This window comes from Mesoplodon bidens (genome assembly GCF_964165515.1).
Source record: "Mesoplodon bidens genome assembly, chromosome: 7".
Taxonomy (NCBI): Eukaryota; Metazoa; Chordata; class Mammalia; order Artiodactyla; family Ziphiidae; genus Mesoplodon; species Mesoplodon bidens.
The window spans coordinates 53741191-53756406 of NC_138164.1; the positions used below are offsets into that span (position 1 = coordinate 53741191).

Here is a 15216-nt window from a genome sequence, read left to right on the forward strand (position 1 = left end):
CCTGGGCGCCACCTGGGATGGGGTAGGGGTGAGGAGGAGGGTACTTCCACCCCACTCCCCATCCCACTGTGCTAACTGGGATGCATTTCAGAGGCTGCCTAGTTCACCTTTGCCTCCAGGCCCTAGCATAGACCACAGCAAGCGCTAAGCATTCAAGAAAAGTTGGCTGTATGAATGGACAGAACAAAGCATAATAATGTGCAAATGTTTACAGGCTGGCCCCCTCCCTTAGACTCTAAGACTTTTGAAAACCTTTGTGGAAAGAATTTAATGGAGCTGGAGGAATAAGCTTTGGGGGGGAGGGGGGAGGGAAGGAGAGAGGGAGAGAGGGAGGAAGAGAGAGAGAGAGGAGACTGGGGCGGGGGGTAAGCAAGTGAAGAGTCAAAGGGGAGAGGTGAGGTGAGGGTGGGAGTTAAGGTTTGTTCTTTGAGGTGAGAATGAAGAGTGGACTTCTCTCTCTCTTTTTTTAAAAATAATTTTTATTGGAGTATAGTTGACTTACAATGTTGTGTTAGTTTCTGGTGTACAGCAAAGTGCATCAGTTGTACATATACATATATCCACTCTTTTTTACATTCTTTTCCCGTATAGGCCATTACAGAGTACTGAGTAGAGTTCCCTGTGCTATACAGTAGGTCCTTATTCGTTAACTTTTATATTTAGTAGTGTATATATGTCAATCCCAATCTCCCAATTTATCCCAGAAAACATTTGCTTTTTATCTGCTGAACGATTCTCTAAGGCAGACTCTCTCAGAGACTCGCCCACCTGGATCACAGCTTCATTGGCTTTCAGATCAAATAGTTTAACTTCCGGGTCAAACCATGGATGCTAGAAGAAGCATATATTTCTCTTTATCTGCTAGGGGTGTCTGTATTTATCAAATTGTTCCCTCCTTTTTATAGTTTCGTCTTTTTATGTCTTATAGTTTATTGTTGGTGACTTCAGATTGCTTTGGGAAATAGGTAGTGTGTCAACAAAATTAAATAAATAAACTGCATTCTACTTACTTAGCAGCTGGAATATTTGAGACTCTTGGAAATGGGTGTATAGTATAACCCGAGCACCACCACCACAATTTTATTTCTGGAATACAACATGCAGAAATTGGCCCCTTCTGCCCCCTTATGTAGACCTAGCCCATCATCACCAGTGTATGCTGGGAATTTGTAAAAGCCCCTCCAAGGGATGTCAGAAACCATATGATATAACAAACGTGAAAATGATATTTTAGCCAAAATGCATTTCTTCTTGTTTACCAGAGGATTCATACAAGAAAGAAATTCTCTAAATGTGACAAACATGGAAAAGGTGATTTTCAGAGGCCAAATTTTCACTGTAGAAATAAATTCCACCGAGGGAAGGAACCTCACACATACTATAGGCATAGACAGTGTTTTGACTGGCATTGCCATGGTAACAGTCACCCATGAGGCCATACGGAAAGAAGCTCCATCAGGATGTTGTGGAAGTTACACGGCCATGAATAACTTCTAGAGATCTATTGTACAGCAGAGTGCCCAGAATTAACGCCACTGTATTGTGTACCCAAAAATTTGCTAAAAGGGTAGATCTTATAAGTGTTCTTATCCTCCTCATCATCATTATAAAAAAAGAAGGCAGGAGGAAATTTTGGAAGTGATGGATAGGGATTGTGGTGAGGGTTTCACAGTATATACTTATCTCTAAACTCATCAAGTTGTATACATGAAATATGTATAGCTTTTCATATGTCAATCACACCTTAATAAAGTGGATTGAATAAAAAAAGGTGATGTGGGTGGAGAAGGCTTTAAGCACAAACCTCCTGCGCTCCAGAAAACCAAGACAGGCTAAGAATCATGGGTCACAGGAGCAGTAACTCAGATGCTTTTGGGGCCAAGCAGGGAGTGTGAATGACCGAAACAAGCCAGCGTGAGCTGACTCCAACCAAGGGTTACTGGGCAGAACTGTGGAACCAAGATGGCTTGATCTCCTGTTTTTTTAGGAAAAGTAGGAAATCCAGACCTTTATGGGGATTCTTCTAATTATGAAATGTTGGTAACTAATATAAAAACTTGTAAATGCTACTCACAACAAACAGGCTCCCAGGTCTCCAATTTTCACCTCTGAGCTCAGAAGATAGGATTCAGAGGATGCTAATTCTCTAACAGATCCAAGAGGCCATGTTAGCAAGAAACCCTTTTAGTGATGTGAACAGAAGCCTCTGGGAAAACTTCAGCCCTTTCTGCTCCTGAGAATCTACCCAGGAGAAACACCTGACCCCTGCCCCACATTCCTTCCACTTCACTGGCTCTCCCATTTAGCTGGGCACTGCCTGGGCACTGCCTGCCCCAGCTCCATCATCACCTGCCATTTTGACACTCTGCTTCCCCTTCCTGACCTCAGCAGCTCCCGTGGGTGCTGTTCCACTGTGTGTCCTCAGGCCCCACACCATGACCCAAGATCCTCTGCTTCCCTCCTGGCCCCTTGGAAGGAGCCAGCCCCTCTGTTGCTTGCTGGTCTCCCACCAGTGAAGCCTGGTGGACAAAAGTTGGGGAGAACTGAGTGGAGCTGCTGTTCATCTGAGTGATAACCATGATTAATGGGTATTTGTAGATCAGATGACAGTTATAAAAGGGCATACACATTCATCACTTCATTTTATTCACACAAACATCTTCTGAGACCGCAGGCCATTGACTACTTTATAGTTATGGGAACTGAGGGACAGTGCAACAAGAGGACGAAGCAGGTGACTAGCTCATCACCAGCCCATTAGGGTGAAACTATCCACAGAAGGAGTTGTTGCTTTTGGGGAACCTTCCTGAGTGTCTCTTCCAGGAGGAGTCTTTGACAAGAAGGATGTATATCTGCGTTGTTGGAGGGACTGGAGCTCTGGGGTCATGAGGACAGGTTGGCCAGTCCTGGCTTCAGCCACAAGCATCATGCTGACTCCCTGTCATGCTACCTTGGCCAACCGTGCATATCCAACTGGAGAGTGACACGGCTCCAATTTACTAGAGAGCTCCTCAAAATTCCTATGGGGCAGAAGGCTGCTTCAGTAACAGGGCCTCTTCCAGCAACTCAGCCAGTGGGAATCACGGGGATCCATGGATGGATCTGCTGTCAACATTTCTGTTTTCTCTTTGGGCCGTCAAGTCCTTCCCGGGCCTAATCCTCAGTGTTCTCCATCTCCAAAACCACAAAGACCAAACTCACTGGAGTAGCACCCAAGGTCCTTCAGAAGCTGGCTCAACCTCTTATTCTGGTTTCATATTTTGCCCCAACATTAGGTTCTTGGACCTCATTATAACATGTCAAGCAATCCTCTAAAGCATTTTCAGGAACTGAGGACAAGAGACCAAATATTATAACAAAAGATGTTTCCCCAAGCTTTTATCACTCAGAAAGTTCCAAGTGTTTGGGGAGCGGTGAGCCAGGAACTGTGGATGAAGACCAAATATATATGAGGAATATATTTTTGTCATCTGAATGACCAAATATATACATTTCTTATAAATCACAATATGGCAGCCCCCATCCCTGGGCCCTCCTATTTCACATACTCTATAGTCTATGCTCTAGCTACACTGTGAATCCCTAATGCCCAGTTATGCCTTTCACTTATGCTGTTCCCTTTGCCCCCAAACCTCTCCCCTAATATCTTTGTCTTGCAAACTCCTATTCATCCCTCAAGACCTAGCTCAAATGTCCCCTCCTCTTGAGAGTCTTCTCCAGCTCCCCTCCTGAGAGAGTTTTCTTTCCTTTTCTTTGAGCTTTCACAGAATGGGCTTCATCCCTTATCACCTTATACTTATTATAAGTGTTAAGTACTTCTCTGTATCCCTTGCTTGGCTGTGAGCTCTTGAGGGTCTTTGTATCTCAAACTGCCCCTGGCACATGATGGATAACGAAACTGTGTTTGTCGAATGAGAGAGAAAAGTAATCTGACAGTAACATTACCATTTATTGAAAACATCAGTCATGTGCTAGGTGCCGTGTCAACATTATTTTTAATCCTCACATCAACCCTGTGAGTTAGATTTTATGATCATGGGGCACAGAGTGGTTAGATAACTTGCCCAAGGACACACAGCTAGCAGATAATGAGCAGAAATTTGAGTGCAGTGTGATTCTTCCAAAAGGCAGTGCTGCTTCCTGCTCCTCCTACCCAGCCAAAGTCCCTGCCCAAACTTCCCTTCCATGTGCTCGAGGATTCTGAGGGCTTCCCCCTCCTCCCATCACTGCAGCTCCCTCCTGCTGAAAGGTCCTGGAACACAGGGGTCCAGCGTTCCCTGGCTAGACACAGAGACTCTTCTCCAGCTCACCCGGCCTTATGTTTGAGGCCAAGGGAGGGAAGGGATGCAAATAAAAATGGGAAGAGCTGGTTTCACTAAAAGTTGTGGGGTTTGAGAAGTCCAGATGGTACTGTACAGTACCCACTTGACAACAAAGAATAATGTGAAAAGGAGAGAGAGCCTCCTCCTCACCTTGCAAGGAGCCAACACCTGCATACCAAGGGCTCAAGAACACAGCTCAGCCTGGCTCTGCGAGAGCAGCCCCCAGGCCATGGCTTCAGTGGGGCAGGTAGGGGTAAGAGCAGTTAATGCGCAGGGACTCCAGAAGGACACGACCTCCAGAGACAGTGGCCATGGGCACCTGCTGCTCTGAAGATTCAGGAGGCCACACCAGTAGTGCAGGTGGTGTGACATGCTCGGGAGCCCAGGGAGACAGGACTTTGGCAGGGAGAGTAGGGCATTCACAGAGGGCCCGGGCTGTACCCACCAGTAAGGGGGCAGGGCAGAGGAGAAGGCAAATGATAAAGGGTCATATGACAGGACCTCTGGAGAGTCTCCCAGACATAGCTGGGAACAATTCTGAGATGGAAATACTGCCATAGCACGTGGCAGAAGAACCAGAGAGATACTGTGTGTTACTGTTAACTGGTCCTATTTTTACCCCCAGTACACTTAGGTGTAGGAAAACACAGGTTGATATGCATCTTCATGGATCTTATTGTATATCCTATACAGTATTGCTTTTATTTCATTCATTCATTTACTCACTCAACAAGTATTTTTTCTACTCCAGATAGGGTTTTACAACTCACACACCCACTAGCAGCATAACAGTATACCAATTTCATTACAACTTCTCTAACCTAGGATGTAATAACTCTTTCATTTTGATGGTTAGTAGTTTTGTTCTATTTTGTTTAGTGGTTGCAAACTATCTCAAAAATCTAAGGATTGGCTCCTAACTTTTGTTCTTATTTCAGAAATGTGTATTTATGTAGATAAACTTTTTTACAAAGTTACAAAAGTTAAAGCGTGTTCCATTATCCATGGAACAAATCACCTTTATTGAAAGGTCACAATTAGCCAAATGTAGGGTGTCACTGAGTATTGGGAATGTGTGGTGTCACTGCCTTTTCTGCTGGCCTCCATCCTTCCCCAACCAAGCTGGTTGCAGCCTGAGGACCCTGCACCATTCTTTTTCTACATTGTTAGTGAGAATTAACCAGGGATGGCTTAGAAGTTCCCTAATCTTAATGCATGAAAATAGACCAAGTTAAGCTCAGTAAATGAAGGAGAAACTGCCTTTTTTTTTTACCCCTGAATAATCCAAATCAACAGCATTTGACCCTTGTCAAGAAGTCTCTGAGTGTCATGATACTTGAATAAGGGCTCCAGCTCCTGGGAGCTTAACTCCATCTGTGTTTTTGTTCTCAACAACCAGGGCCCTCCCACCGCAGGAATATCTTGCAGTCCACCCACCATCATCCTGACTGGGGATGCCAGTTCACCGGAAGAAGAAACTGACAAAAACCTGGTCAACAGGTAACCTCCTATTTGCCTAATCTGTGCTGTAAAGAGCAATATTTCCTAGCATGTGCGGATTAGACAGCTCTATTTTTTTACAGATCTTTTCTTCGTTCTTGATCATTTTATTGATGAAATACAATCAAGCAGTTTTTCAAAATGGGAGAGAGACCTTGAGATTTTTCCATTATCTTTTCCCCACAAATTATTTCTTCTCTCGTAGATTTGGCTCTTTGCACTTTGTTAACCTTTAAGAAAAGCACAGCTCATAGCAGGGGAGTTTTCCACAATAACTGCCCAGATATTTTCAAACAGACCTAAAAGATGAGAATTTTTTACTAGAATCCTGCTTCTGGCCAAAGTGGGTCCTGTGTGGAAGATGATCTCCTGGAAGGGACACTGGCTCACATGCACAGGGATGTCCCTGCCTCGGTTTTACACAGCACTAGCCCATGCATTGGTCTAGCTGGAATGAGATTTTCTAAGTTTAATTTCCAAAAAGTTACAAAGATAATTCTAATACAGATATATAGTGAGCATGTGTCAAAGATTTACTTAACTCATTAACGAGGGGACCATCAGGATAACAAAGCCAGTTCAAAGGAGGATACGAGAAATGGATATACGTAGTATAATCAGTGAGGAGGAAAAGAAAGCTGGAATAAGATTGCTAAGTTAGAGACTCCCCTGGTGGTTCAGTGGTTAAGAATCCACCTGCCAATGCAGGGGACATGGGTTCAATCCCTGGTCTGGGAAGATCCCACGTGCCGTGGAGCAACTGAGCCCGTGTGCCACAACTACTGAGCTTGCGCTCTAGAGCCCGCGAGCCCCAACTACTGAGCCCTCGTGCCACAACTACTGAAGCCCGCGCACCTAAAGCCCATGCTCTGCAACAAGAGAAGCCACCGCAATGAGAAGCCCGTGCAAGGCAACAAAGAGTAGCCCCCGCTCGCTGTAACTAGAGAAAGCCTGTGCACAGCAATGAAGACCCAACGCAGCCCCCCAAAATAAATGAATAAATACATCTTTAAAAAGAGAAAAAAAAAGATTGCTAAGTTAGATACAAGATAGGTTAATGTTTCATGGGGCAATGAAACCTTATTTTTTATCTTTTCTCCCCAACAGAAATCATCTGCATCTCTACCAGGCAATTATTCACAGTTTATGAGTTTTCTGCAAGTTATATATTCACTCAGAGTCTGAGCCCTAATAAATACTAAATCGTCAAAGTTACAAAGGGCAGTGGTTCGAAAACTTTAGAGAGCATCAGGATCACCTGGGGTTGGGGCCGGGGCTTGTTCAGTCACAGATAGTTGGGCCCCATCCCCAGAGCTTCTGATCCTGTCGGTCGGTGAAGCCTGAGAATTTGCATTTCTAACACACTCCCATATTTTTTCGCCCTTGAAAAAATAACAAGCTTGTAAGATGATGCTCTAGGATGACTTTGAAAGAATATGCAAGCATCTGGTTACCTATTTACCAGCTGTGGACACATTTTCCTAACAAGATGACTCTGTTTGGTCTTTCAGAGCTCACAGTCCCCACAGGAGGCTTTCTCACCGACACCTGAAGGTTTCCACTGCTCCCCTGACTTCTGTGGGTAAGGGCTAGGCCGATTTGTCTTATTTCTGCCACCGGAGATGGGGTCCAACTGAAGGTGTGTTTGAGTAGGAAGACTGAGGTCTGGCAGCTTGGCCGGGCTTAGCCCCTTCCCCTCTTCTGCTTCTCAGATTAGTAGTCCAGAGGGGAGAGTATCTGAGTTGTGATTTAGAGAGTCGGACAGATAGACAAGAGGGAGGAAAGGTCATTTCGGCGGAGGAAGCAATTGTGCTGCTGAGCAGGAGCCATAACAGAGCAATTGCCTGCTTGGCTGTGGGTCAGGACTCTTGCAAATGACAGAAACTCAATTTAAACTAGCTTATGCCAAAACACATTAAAAATAAATAAAAGCCAGGGTCTGTGTTTTCAGGGAGTGCTGAGCCCAGATGCTCATGTTGGGTCATTAGCAATCATCCCATCCCATCTCCCAAGTTTCCTCTCTTGTGTGCTGGCTTCCTTCTGGGCAAATGGCTACGAGTAACTTACATCCCTTCAGTGAAAAGAGAGCTCCTCTTCCCCATATACCCACCACCATTCTCAGAGCTGCCTCTCATTGGCCTCCATGGCCATCCCTGAACCAGTCACCCAGGGGGACTGAATTCATTGGCTGGCTGAGGATGGCACTTGGGTTGAGATGGGCAGTATTGTTTAGCTCCTTCCTAACATGACTGAGACTCAGACGAGTTTCACCTGGTGCAAACCGGGGAGCTATGACCAGAAGGAAGAGGAATGGAGGCTGGAGAGGCACAACGGGAGCCATTCACTAGCAAGGGGCTGGAGGAGAGGAGTATGTGAGATCAGGAAAAGTGGCTGGGCGCAGTTTGGCATCTGGACGTCACACTGGGGACCAGGAGGAATCTTGATGAGCTGAGGCAGGAGAATTGCATGGTCAGATATGGCCCTTAGGAAGGTCACTGTGATAGGCAATGGAGGATGGGATGGAGCAGATAGCCTGGAGGTGGAGGACCTGTGAGGTGGCTGATATAATTGTGCAGGTAAGTTACAGCTGATGAGCAAGAGTGGCGATGAGGCACAGATTCCAGAGATACTTACTTGATGCTGAGTTGGTTGGACCTGGGGGCAGCTGAGGAAGAGGGAAGGGTGTGGAGTGACTCCTATGTTTCTGAGCAGCTGGGTGAGAGGTGGTGTCACTCACCCAGGGAATGCGTCCTGGAGAAGGGGCAGTTATGGAGAAGGATGGGGGTAAACAACGTGAGTAGAGGGAGAAAGGAGGGAAGGTGGCCATGGGATTGTGTCTTTGGCCCATGATCTTTGGAGTGCTTCCTTTATCCACCAATGTTAAGCTCACTATCTTGTTAAAGAAACAGAGACCGAAGGAAGAACACTAGGGGAGCAGATAGAACAGGTGGGGCTCCTGATGGCCTTCCCTTATGGCAGAGTTGAGGACAGTACTGGGAACCTAGGTGGCTTCATGGCCATTTGTGATAGAGGACCTGCCACATCCACCAGCTACAAGCTGGAGGAGTCAGGCCTGCTGGGGGAGCCCTGTCTGTCCCCACGCAGCCCTCCCCAGGACACCGCATCGGGCCAAGGTTTGGCTGGCCAAGTCCCCTCTGGGCAGTGTCCCTGGGCTGAGGGGTAGGGGCTGGGGACAGGGCTGAGGTTGGGGACCAAGGATTCCGTGGCTCTCATGCCGTGCTCACCCTCCCTCTGCAGACCCTGCGGGGCACATCATTGACCTGGTAAATGGCCAGCTGCCAGACATCAGCATCTCAGAGGAGGACAAGAAGAAAAACCTGGCGCTGCTAGAGGAAGCCAAGTCGGTGAGTGAGCGGTTCCTGACCCGCCGCGGGAGGAAGTCCAGGAGCAGCCCCGGCGACTGCCCGTCAGGTAGGACGACAGGTGGCCACCCTGAGCCCCTCCGATGGGGGTGGGCGTTGGGGAGGGCCCAGCCCCAGCTGCAGCAGGAGCCCTGCTTCCCAGGGGCGGCCCTTGACGCGCCTGCCTCCAGGCCTCTTGGGCCCAGGAGGACTGAGCCTCCTGGAGAGGATCCTGTGAGGAGAGGGCATCTCGCCCCGTATCAGAAGCTCTGAAATACCGACCCAACTCTAGCCCAGAAAACTCTGCTTTCCATTTTTGGGGGTCTATGTGTGACCATTGTGTTTTCCTGCTTTGCCAAGAAGTGCTAGCCCATATGACACCCATGAACTTGACCTAGGCTCCCCAGTCCCTGAACCCTGCCTGGAGAGAAACCCTCTGTGTGATGCCTGAGTGCACAGACTCCCAGGCCACCCTGCAGGGTTGGAGTCTGTGTGGTCTCCCACCATCTCCAGGAGGCCCTGCTCTGTGGGCACCTCCTCTGCAAAGGTCAGGAGACGCCGGCCCTGGCTTCCTCTCCCTGACCTCCAGCTGTGCCCCGGGAAGGATCCTAGGGAAGGGAAGTGTGGTCTTTGGTGTCTCTCTGGAATTTCTGGATTAAAAGAAAGGTTTTCTGAAATTCTCCTGCTATGCCTTTGGCTAAAGTCACTCTTTTTCTTGAGCAAACATTTGGGGCAGTTAAACAAGTCTGTACTTAGGAGGGAAGGGGCACATTTGAAATCAGAGCCATCCTGGCAAGTGTAGGAGGTATAGCCTTTGGAGCTGTACCTGCCAAGCAACGCCAGGTCCTCTGTTTCTAGAAGGTGCTTTGGGGTGAGGCCAGGTAGACTGAGGAGTGTGACCCCAGTCACCCTCCCTCTCCCCCAAGTGACCCCAGCGCCCCCCCTGTTGGGCTGGCAGCAGGGAGGCATTGGGCTGTGGTAGGAGCCTTATATGGAGTCCAGAATCAGCCCCTGAATCTGACGAGCCAGATCCAGTCCCCAGAGGCGAGAAATACCTGAAAGGATGTCTTTGTTAGGCTGAAGTCCTGAACCTTCACGAATGCTGGCCAATTTGTGTCTGTCTCCACAGCTGTTTCCCCAAACCTCAGCCCCGGAGCTTCTCCTGGGCCCTCTCAGAGCAACTGCCTCACCGTCCCCAAGCGGCCTGGTGAGGTCCACCTCCCCCCCAAACCCCACGGCATTGCCCACTCTGGCTCCCCGCCTTGGGTGGCGGCTCAGTCCCTCCCCTGGGCTCCAGGATTCCTGTCCTGCAGCCTTCCCAGTCAGGACCCCCGTTTGGCCCCCTCCCGAGGGGCCTGGCTGGGCTGCCTCAGAGGAGGAAGATGTGCTTTCTTTGGGGTTTCAAGCTAGTGTGGGGAGGTAGGCCTAGCCCCGGATGAGGATGGAGGGAAGGGGGCTATGGCTGGGGCCCTCTGCCCAGAGAGGACCTGGAGAGAGGTCACCTCAGAGCTTATTTGCAAAGGCCTCTATTTGGGCCACTCTCTGTGTTTTGACTGCTTCCCTTTCATTAGGCTGAGTTCAGGGCCACACCCTCAGCTCAGCCAGGGTAGGGGTGGGGTGCCAGGGAGAGCAGCCTACCCTTGTCAGAGCTGTGGGGCAAGCTCAGGCTCGGGCCAGGCAGCCCGGGTTCGGATCCCAGCGCTGACACTCCGGCTGTGTGGCCTTGATTTCCCTCTGCCCCGGCCTCCGCATGTGGTTTCTTTGATGATTAGATGGGGGCTCCCCACAGAGCCTGGCATTGTGAGAGGTACTCAGCAAGCACCGGCATTACTGGCTCCTGGGCCCGAGGGACCCAAGGGAGGACACTCTGGGGAGGTAGATGCGTTTTTGCTAAAGGGACAGCTGAGGGTCTGGGGTGCTGGACATCACTCGCCAGTGTCTGGACCATTTTAGGTTTGGATGCGTGCAGTGGCCCAGGGTCCCCTCTGCCCGGAGCACCACCACAGGTAACGGGGCACCGTTTGGGGTTTCTATATCAACTAGTTTCTCCTCTAACCCCTTAACACCTGAGAGGCCCCTCCGTGACCCGCTGAAGGCGAGGGTGCTGGGTGGGGGAGACATCGACACCACTGTAGGGGTCTGCTTGCGGGCCTTTCAAGAGGAGATTCGGTCTCTTCACGTTGCTGACTGACTCGTGTTTACTTTCTCCAGCAGAAGGGGGATGAGGCCGAAGTCTCTTCACCTCCCCTTGGCGAGCCTGTGAGTTTGAGGTCTGCCCAGTTTGGATGATTTGAGTGTGGGAGACACGGTGTCCCAGAAGCCTAGGCTGGCCCTGGGCAGCCTGCCAGTGGGTGTGCGTGAGTGGAAGGTCAAGGCTGAGGAAGCTAGAAGGTTCCTCTGCCCTACGGTGACTGGAAGTCTGAGGTGGAGGGGGTGAGGCTGTGGGATTCAGTGGGGATGACCTCCATGGTGGTCCTGCCCATAGTCCTACATTCCCAGTCAGGCTGCTGCCAGAGGCCAGGGGGACCACTGGGCCCAGCAACAGCCAGGCAAGACTGCTGCCCCCATCAGCTCTAGTGAAAACTGCAGGAAAGCTCCAGCCCCTAGCTGGGACTCTTCCTGGGGGCAGCCTGGAAAACCTCATCTTTGCTGATGAGCAAACGAAGAGCCCCACACCTGCTTAGAACCACCTGCTCAAGGTGGTGTCAAGGGCAGCATAGAATATAATCTCATCTAGAACTAGGTCTGGGATAGAGTCCTCTGGTAGAGTTTCAGCACACACATAAGGCAGCACACACAAATACCCAGACAGACCCACGAACCTGCACCTCACAAAGCAGGTTTCCCTTGGGAAATGAAAGAAGAGTACAGAATCTTGGAACTTCTGAACAGCAAGCTATCAGCTTCGCAAGAACCCCCTTATTCAGTGATCTGTAACCTCTTTTGGATCATAGAACGCTCTGAGAGATTGCTGAAAGCTGTGCACTCTTTTCCCAGAAAAATACATACAACACACAAACACACATATACACTTGTATATAATTTCAGGGAGTTCACAAACCTGATGGGAAATCTGAATCCCTAAGAGTTAAGGGCCTTGCCAGGCAGAGCCAGGACTAGAATCTGGGGCAACAGAGTCAAAGCCAAAACTTGTGGCTGCCCTCCATTCCACTGTCCTCTGCAGCGCCTAGCCCTTGGCAAGTTCTTGGCAGGTTTTGAATGGCAGGTCCCCTTATCCTGTCTGTTTTACAAACCTCAGGCTTGTTTGTAGGTCCCCTTTACCGGCTCAGATGTGATTGAGAGGTCTTCCCTTTCTACCTAGCCCATACCTCTCCAACACCTCCCCACCCCTACACACACACACACACACACACACACACACATACACATGTGTGCACACGCGTGCACACGTGCGGGTCCCTTAGCAGGGTCCATGGGGATAGAGACCCCACAGCAGAGGTGAATCCACCCTTCTCCCCTCCAGCCTGCCCCCGGGGTCCCAGCTCTACCTTGTCTCTTTCAGAATGTCCTCAAAGGGCTAGCTGACCGCAAGCAGAATGACCAGAGGAAAGTGTCTCAGGGCAGGCTGACTCCTCGCTCTCCCACAGTTGAGAAGTCCAAAGAAATTGCAATAGAACAAAAGGAAAACTTTGATCCCCTCCATCGCCCAGAGGCCATACCCAAGGGCCCAGCTTCTGGCACAGGCAGTGGTGGGAAAATGGCCCTGAACAGCCCCCAGCCTGGCCCTGTTGAGAGCGAGCTAGGGAAGCCGCTTCTGAAGACAGCCAAGGAGGGCAACCCTCTGCCCAGAAGCCCAACCCAGGGTTCTGGAGGGGTGTCTCCCCAGTCTCCCCAGGGGAAAAGTACAGTCGGAGAGCCCACAGGGTCCAAGGTTGGCTCCAAAGCTGAGCTGTGGCCTCCTGCGTCCCGGCCGCCTCTGCTGCGGGGTGTCTCCTGGGACAGCAGTCCCGAAGAACCCGGCCCCCGGCTGCAGAAAGTGCTTGCCAAGGTGCCGCTGGCAGAGGAAGAGAAGCGTCTTTCAGGCAAAGCTGGCAGCAAGCTGGCCAAGGCTCCTGGACTTAAAGACTTTCAGATACAAGTGCAGCCAGTGCGGATGCAGAAACTGACCAAACTCCGTGAGGTGGGTTCCCGGGGGCCTGCTGGGCAGGGTGTGCGTCCAGGTCCCCAACCTGGGCTGAGGGCCTCTGGGCCGGGCTGACCTGGGCCTGGGGCGGGGCAGCTGTGGCCCAGACGTGGGCCTTGTGGAACCCTGAACTTCCCCACCCCGAAAACCAGCCCACTGGGCAGCATGTCCTTCACAAATATCACCTTTCGTGCCTTTACCCTGCTCACTCGGGTGAGGTCAGCTGGTGTAGAGCTGCCACACAAAGCCACATTTCAAGGGGAAGGTGGGTATATGGAAGGACACATGGGCCCTGAGTCCTGGGCTGTGTTTTCCTCTCTAACTGGAGCTGGTGGCTCATGAACAAGAAGCCTTTGATGGAGCACCTTGTCACGCCTAGGATGGGGCAAGGATGGAATGGCTTTTCCCTCTGTCTTGCCCCCCAAGCTTTCCTTCCTGATACCTGTTAACAAAGGGCCTCAAATCCATCCAAACATGGCCGTGAGGGGCTGCTCCCCCTGTGGTGAATTTCTTCTAACACCCCTGATGTCCCTAATGATGTCACTGGCCATCAAACCAGGCACAGCTGTCTCTCATGGGGCTACTGCCCTATTCATGGAATGACTGGGGGGCATCCAGAGATGCAGGGGGAGAGAGCTCAGGGTGTGAGGAAGAGAAGAGTTTAACAGGACAAAGAAATCCTTACCCAAGCCCCACTTCCCCAGAGGGCCAACCCAGGCCACACGCCAAGGCAGCCGGGACTCCCTGGGGTGGGGCCTGGCACCCGCACAGCTGGAGTTGGATGAGGCCCTCCTGGCTCCCCTACAGAGGGGCCATGGGACAGGGAAGGAAAAGAGGCACTTGACAGCTGTCAAGAGCAAGTGTGGGGTTGGGGGTCTGCACTAGCAGGAACGCGTTCCAACCATGGCCACTATCCTGCACAGAAGCCTTCTGCGTTGGAGGCCCCGGGGGAGCTGGGGCCTGGCTGCTGAGGTTAAAAACATTATACACAGAAAAGCCCACCCAGCCAGGAAGACCTCACTAACTAGCGGGTCAGCACAGGCGTGCAAGGGCCGCCCCTGGTGGGCCGCGGCCCCAGACCCCTGGGGAAGGTGACGCCAAGGAGGTCAGACAGGCATTTGCCTTCACATGCCTCTGGGCAGCAGAGTCCAGGCCCAGGTGACAGGCCACCCCCAGACCCCTGCCAGTTCCTCTCTGCAGCAAAGAAAACCACAGAGAACCTGGAGGCCCCATCCCACTAACCACTGCCCTGCGTCTGACCGCACCTCCAGCCCAAGCCAGGGTGCTGAGAGCCGCTTGGTTGTGGGCCTCTGGTTAAGGAAACAGGTCAAGGGCCCTGGCCCATGACTTCCATCTAGGCCAGAGCTCCCTCTGCTGGCCCCTTCCTCTCCTTCACCCAGGAGGAAAACTGTCCAAGTGGCCTTTGCTACCGGGACACTGAAAATACCCTTAGAAGCACAAGTCGCAGGCCCAAGGAGCTCTGCGTGGCATTTCCACTTGGGAGCGCCGGTCTTGGACTTGGAACAGGTGTGAGCCTACCTGTGCCACATACCTGCCGTCAGCATCCCCATCTCTTCTCGGCTCTGCTGGCCGAAGCCCCAGGCAGCAGTGGCTATTGGCCTGCTGCCTTGGGACCGCAATCTGCAGGCCTCATTTGTCTGGAGAGTTTAACAACTCAAGAGGTGCCATCACAGGCCACTGAGGAACTGGGGGCAGGGGAGGTCACAAGTCCTGAAAGTGGGCACTCACTGCCCAGAATAACAAGGCAGGAAGCTCCAGGCAGCTCAGAGCACAGCCATGAGATCACAAACATTGTTTCCATCTTTGGCGGCTCCATACACACCCAAGGGACCCTCTAATCCCCAGAGCCCTGGGCTCTGCTTCTGTT

At 50.9% G+C, this 15216-nt stretch overlaps 1 protein-coding gene across 5 annotated transcripts in view; it reads left to right on the forward strand.

Moving 5' to 3' along the window:
- IRAG1 (inositol 1,4,5-triphosphate receptor associated 1) overlaps positions 1-15216 on the forward strand; it is a 118103-nt gene that overhangs the window by 52332 nt on the left and 50555 nt on the right. For 2 of the 5 annotated variants that reach the window (XM_081239687.1, XM_081239691.1), the window contains exons 3-9: positions 5722-5822; positions 7334-7404; positions 9081-9254; positions 10314-10391; positions 11138-11190; positions 11396-11443; positions 12708-13325. In XM_081239687.1, the coding sequence (XP_081095813.1) occupies positions 5722-5822; positions 7334-7404; positions 9081-9254; positions 10314-10391; positions 11138-11190; positions 11396-11443; positions 12708-13325 (1143 nt within the window). The remainder of the gene's footprint in view (positions 1-5721; positions 5823-7333; positions 7405-9080; positions 9255-10313; positions 10392-11137; positions 11191-11395; positions 11444-12707; positions 13326-15216) is intronic. The other 3 variants (XM_081239688.1, XM_081239689.1, XM_081239690.1) reach the window with 3 other exon arrangements.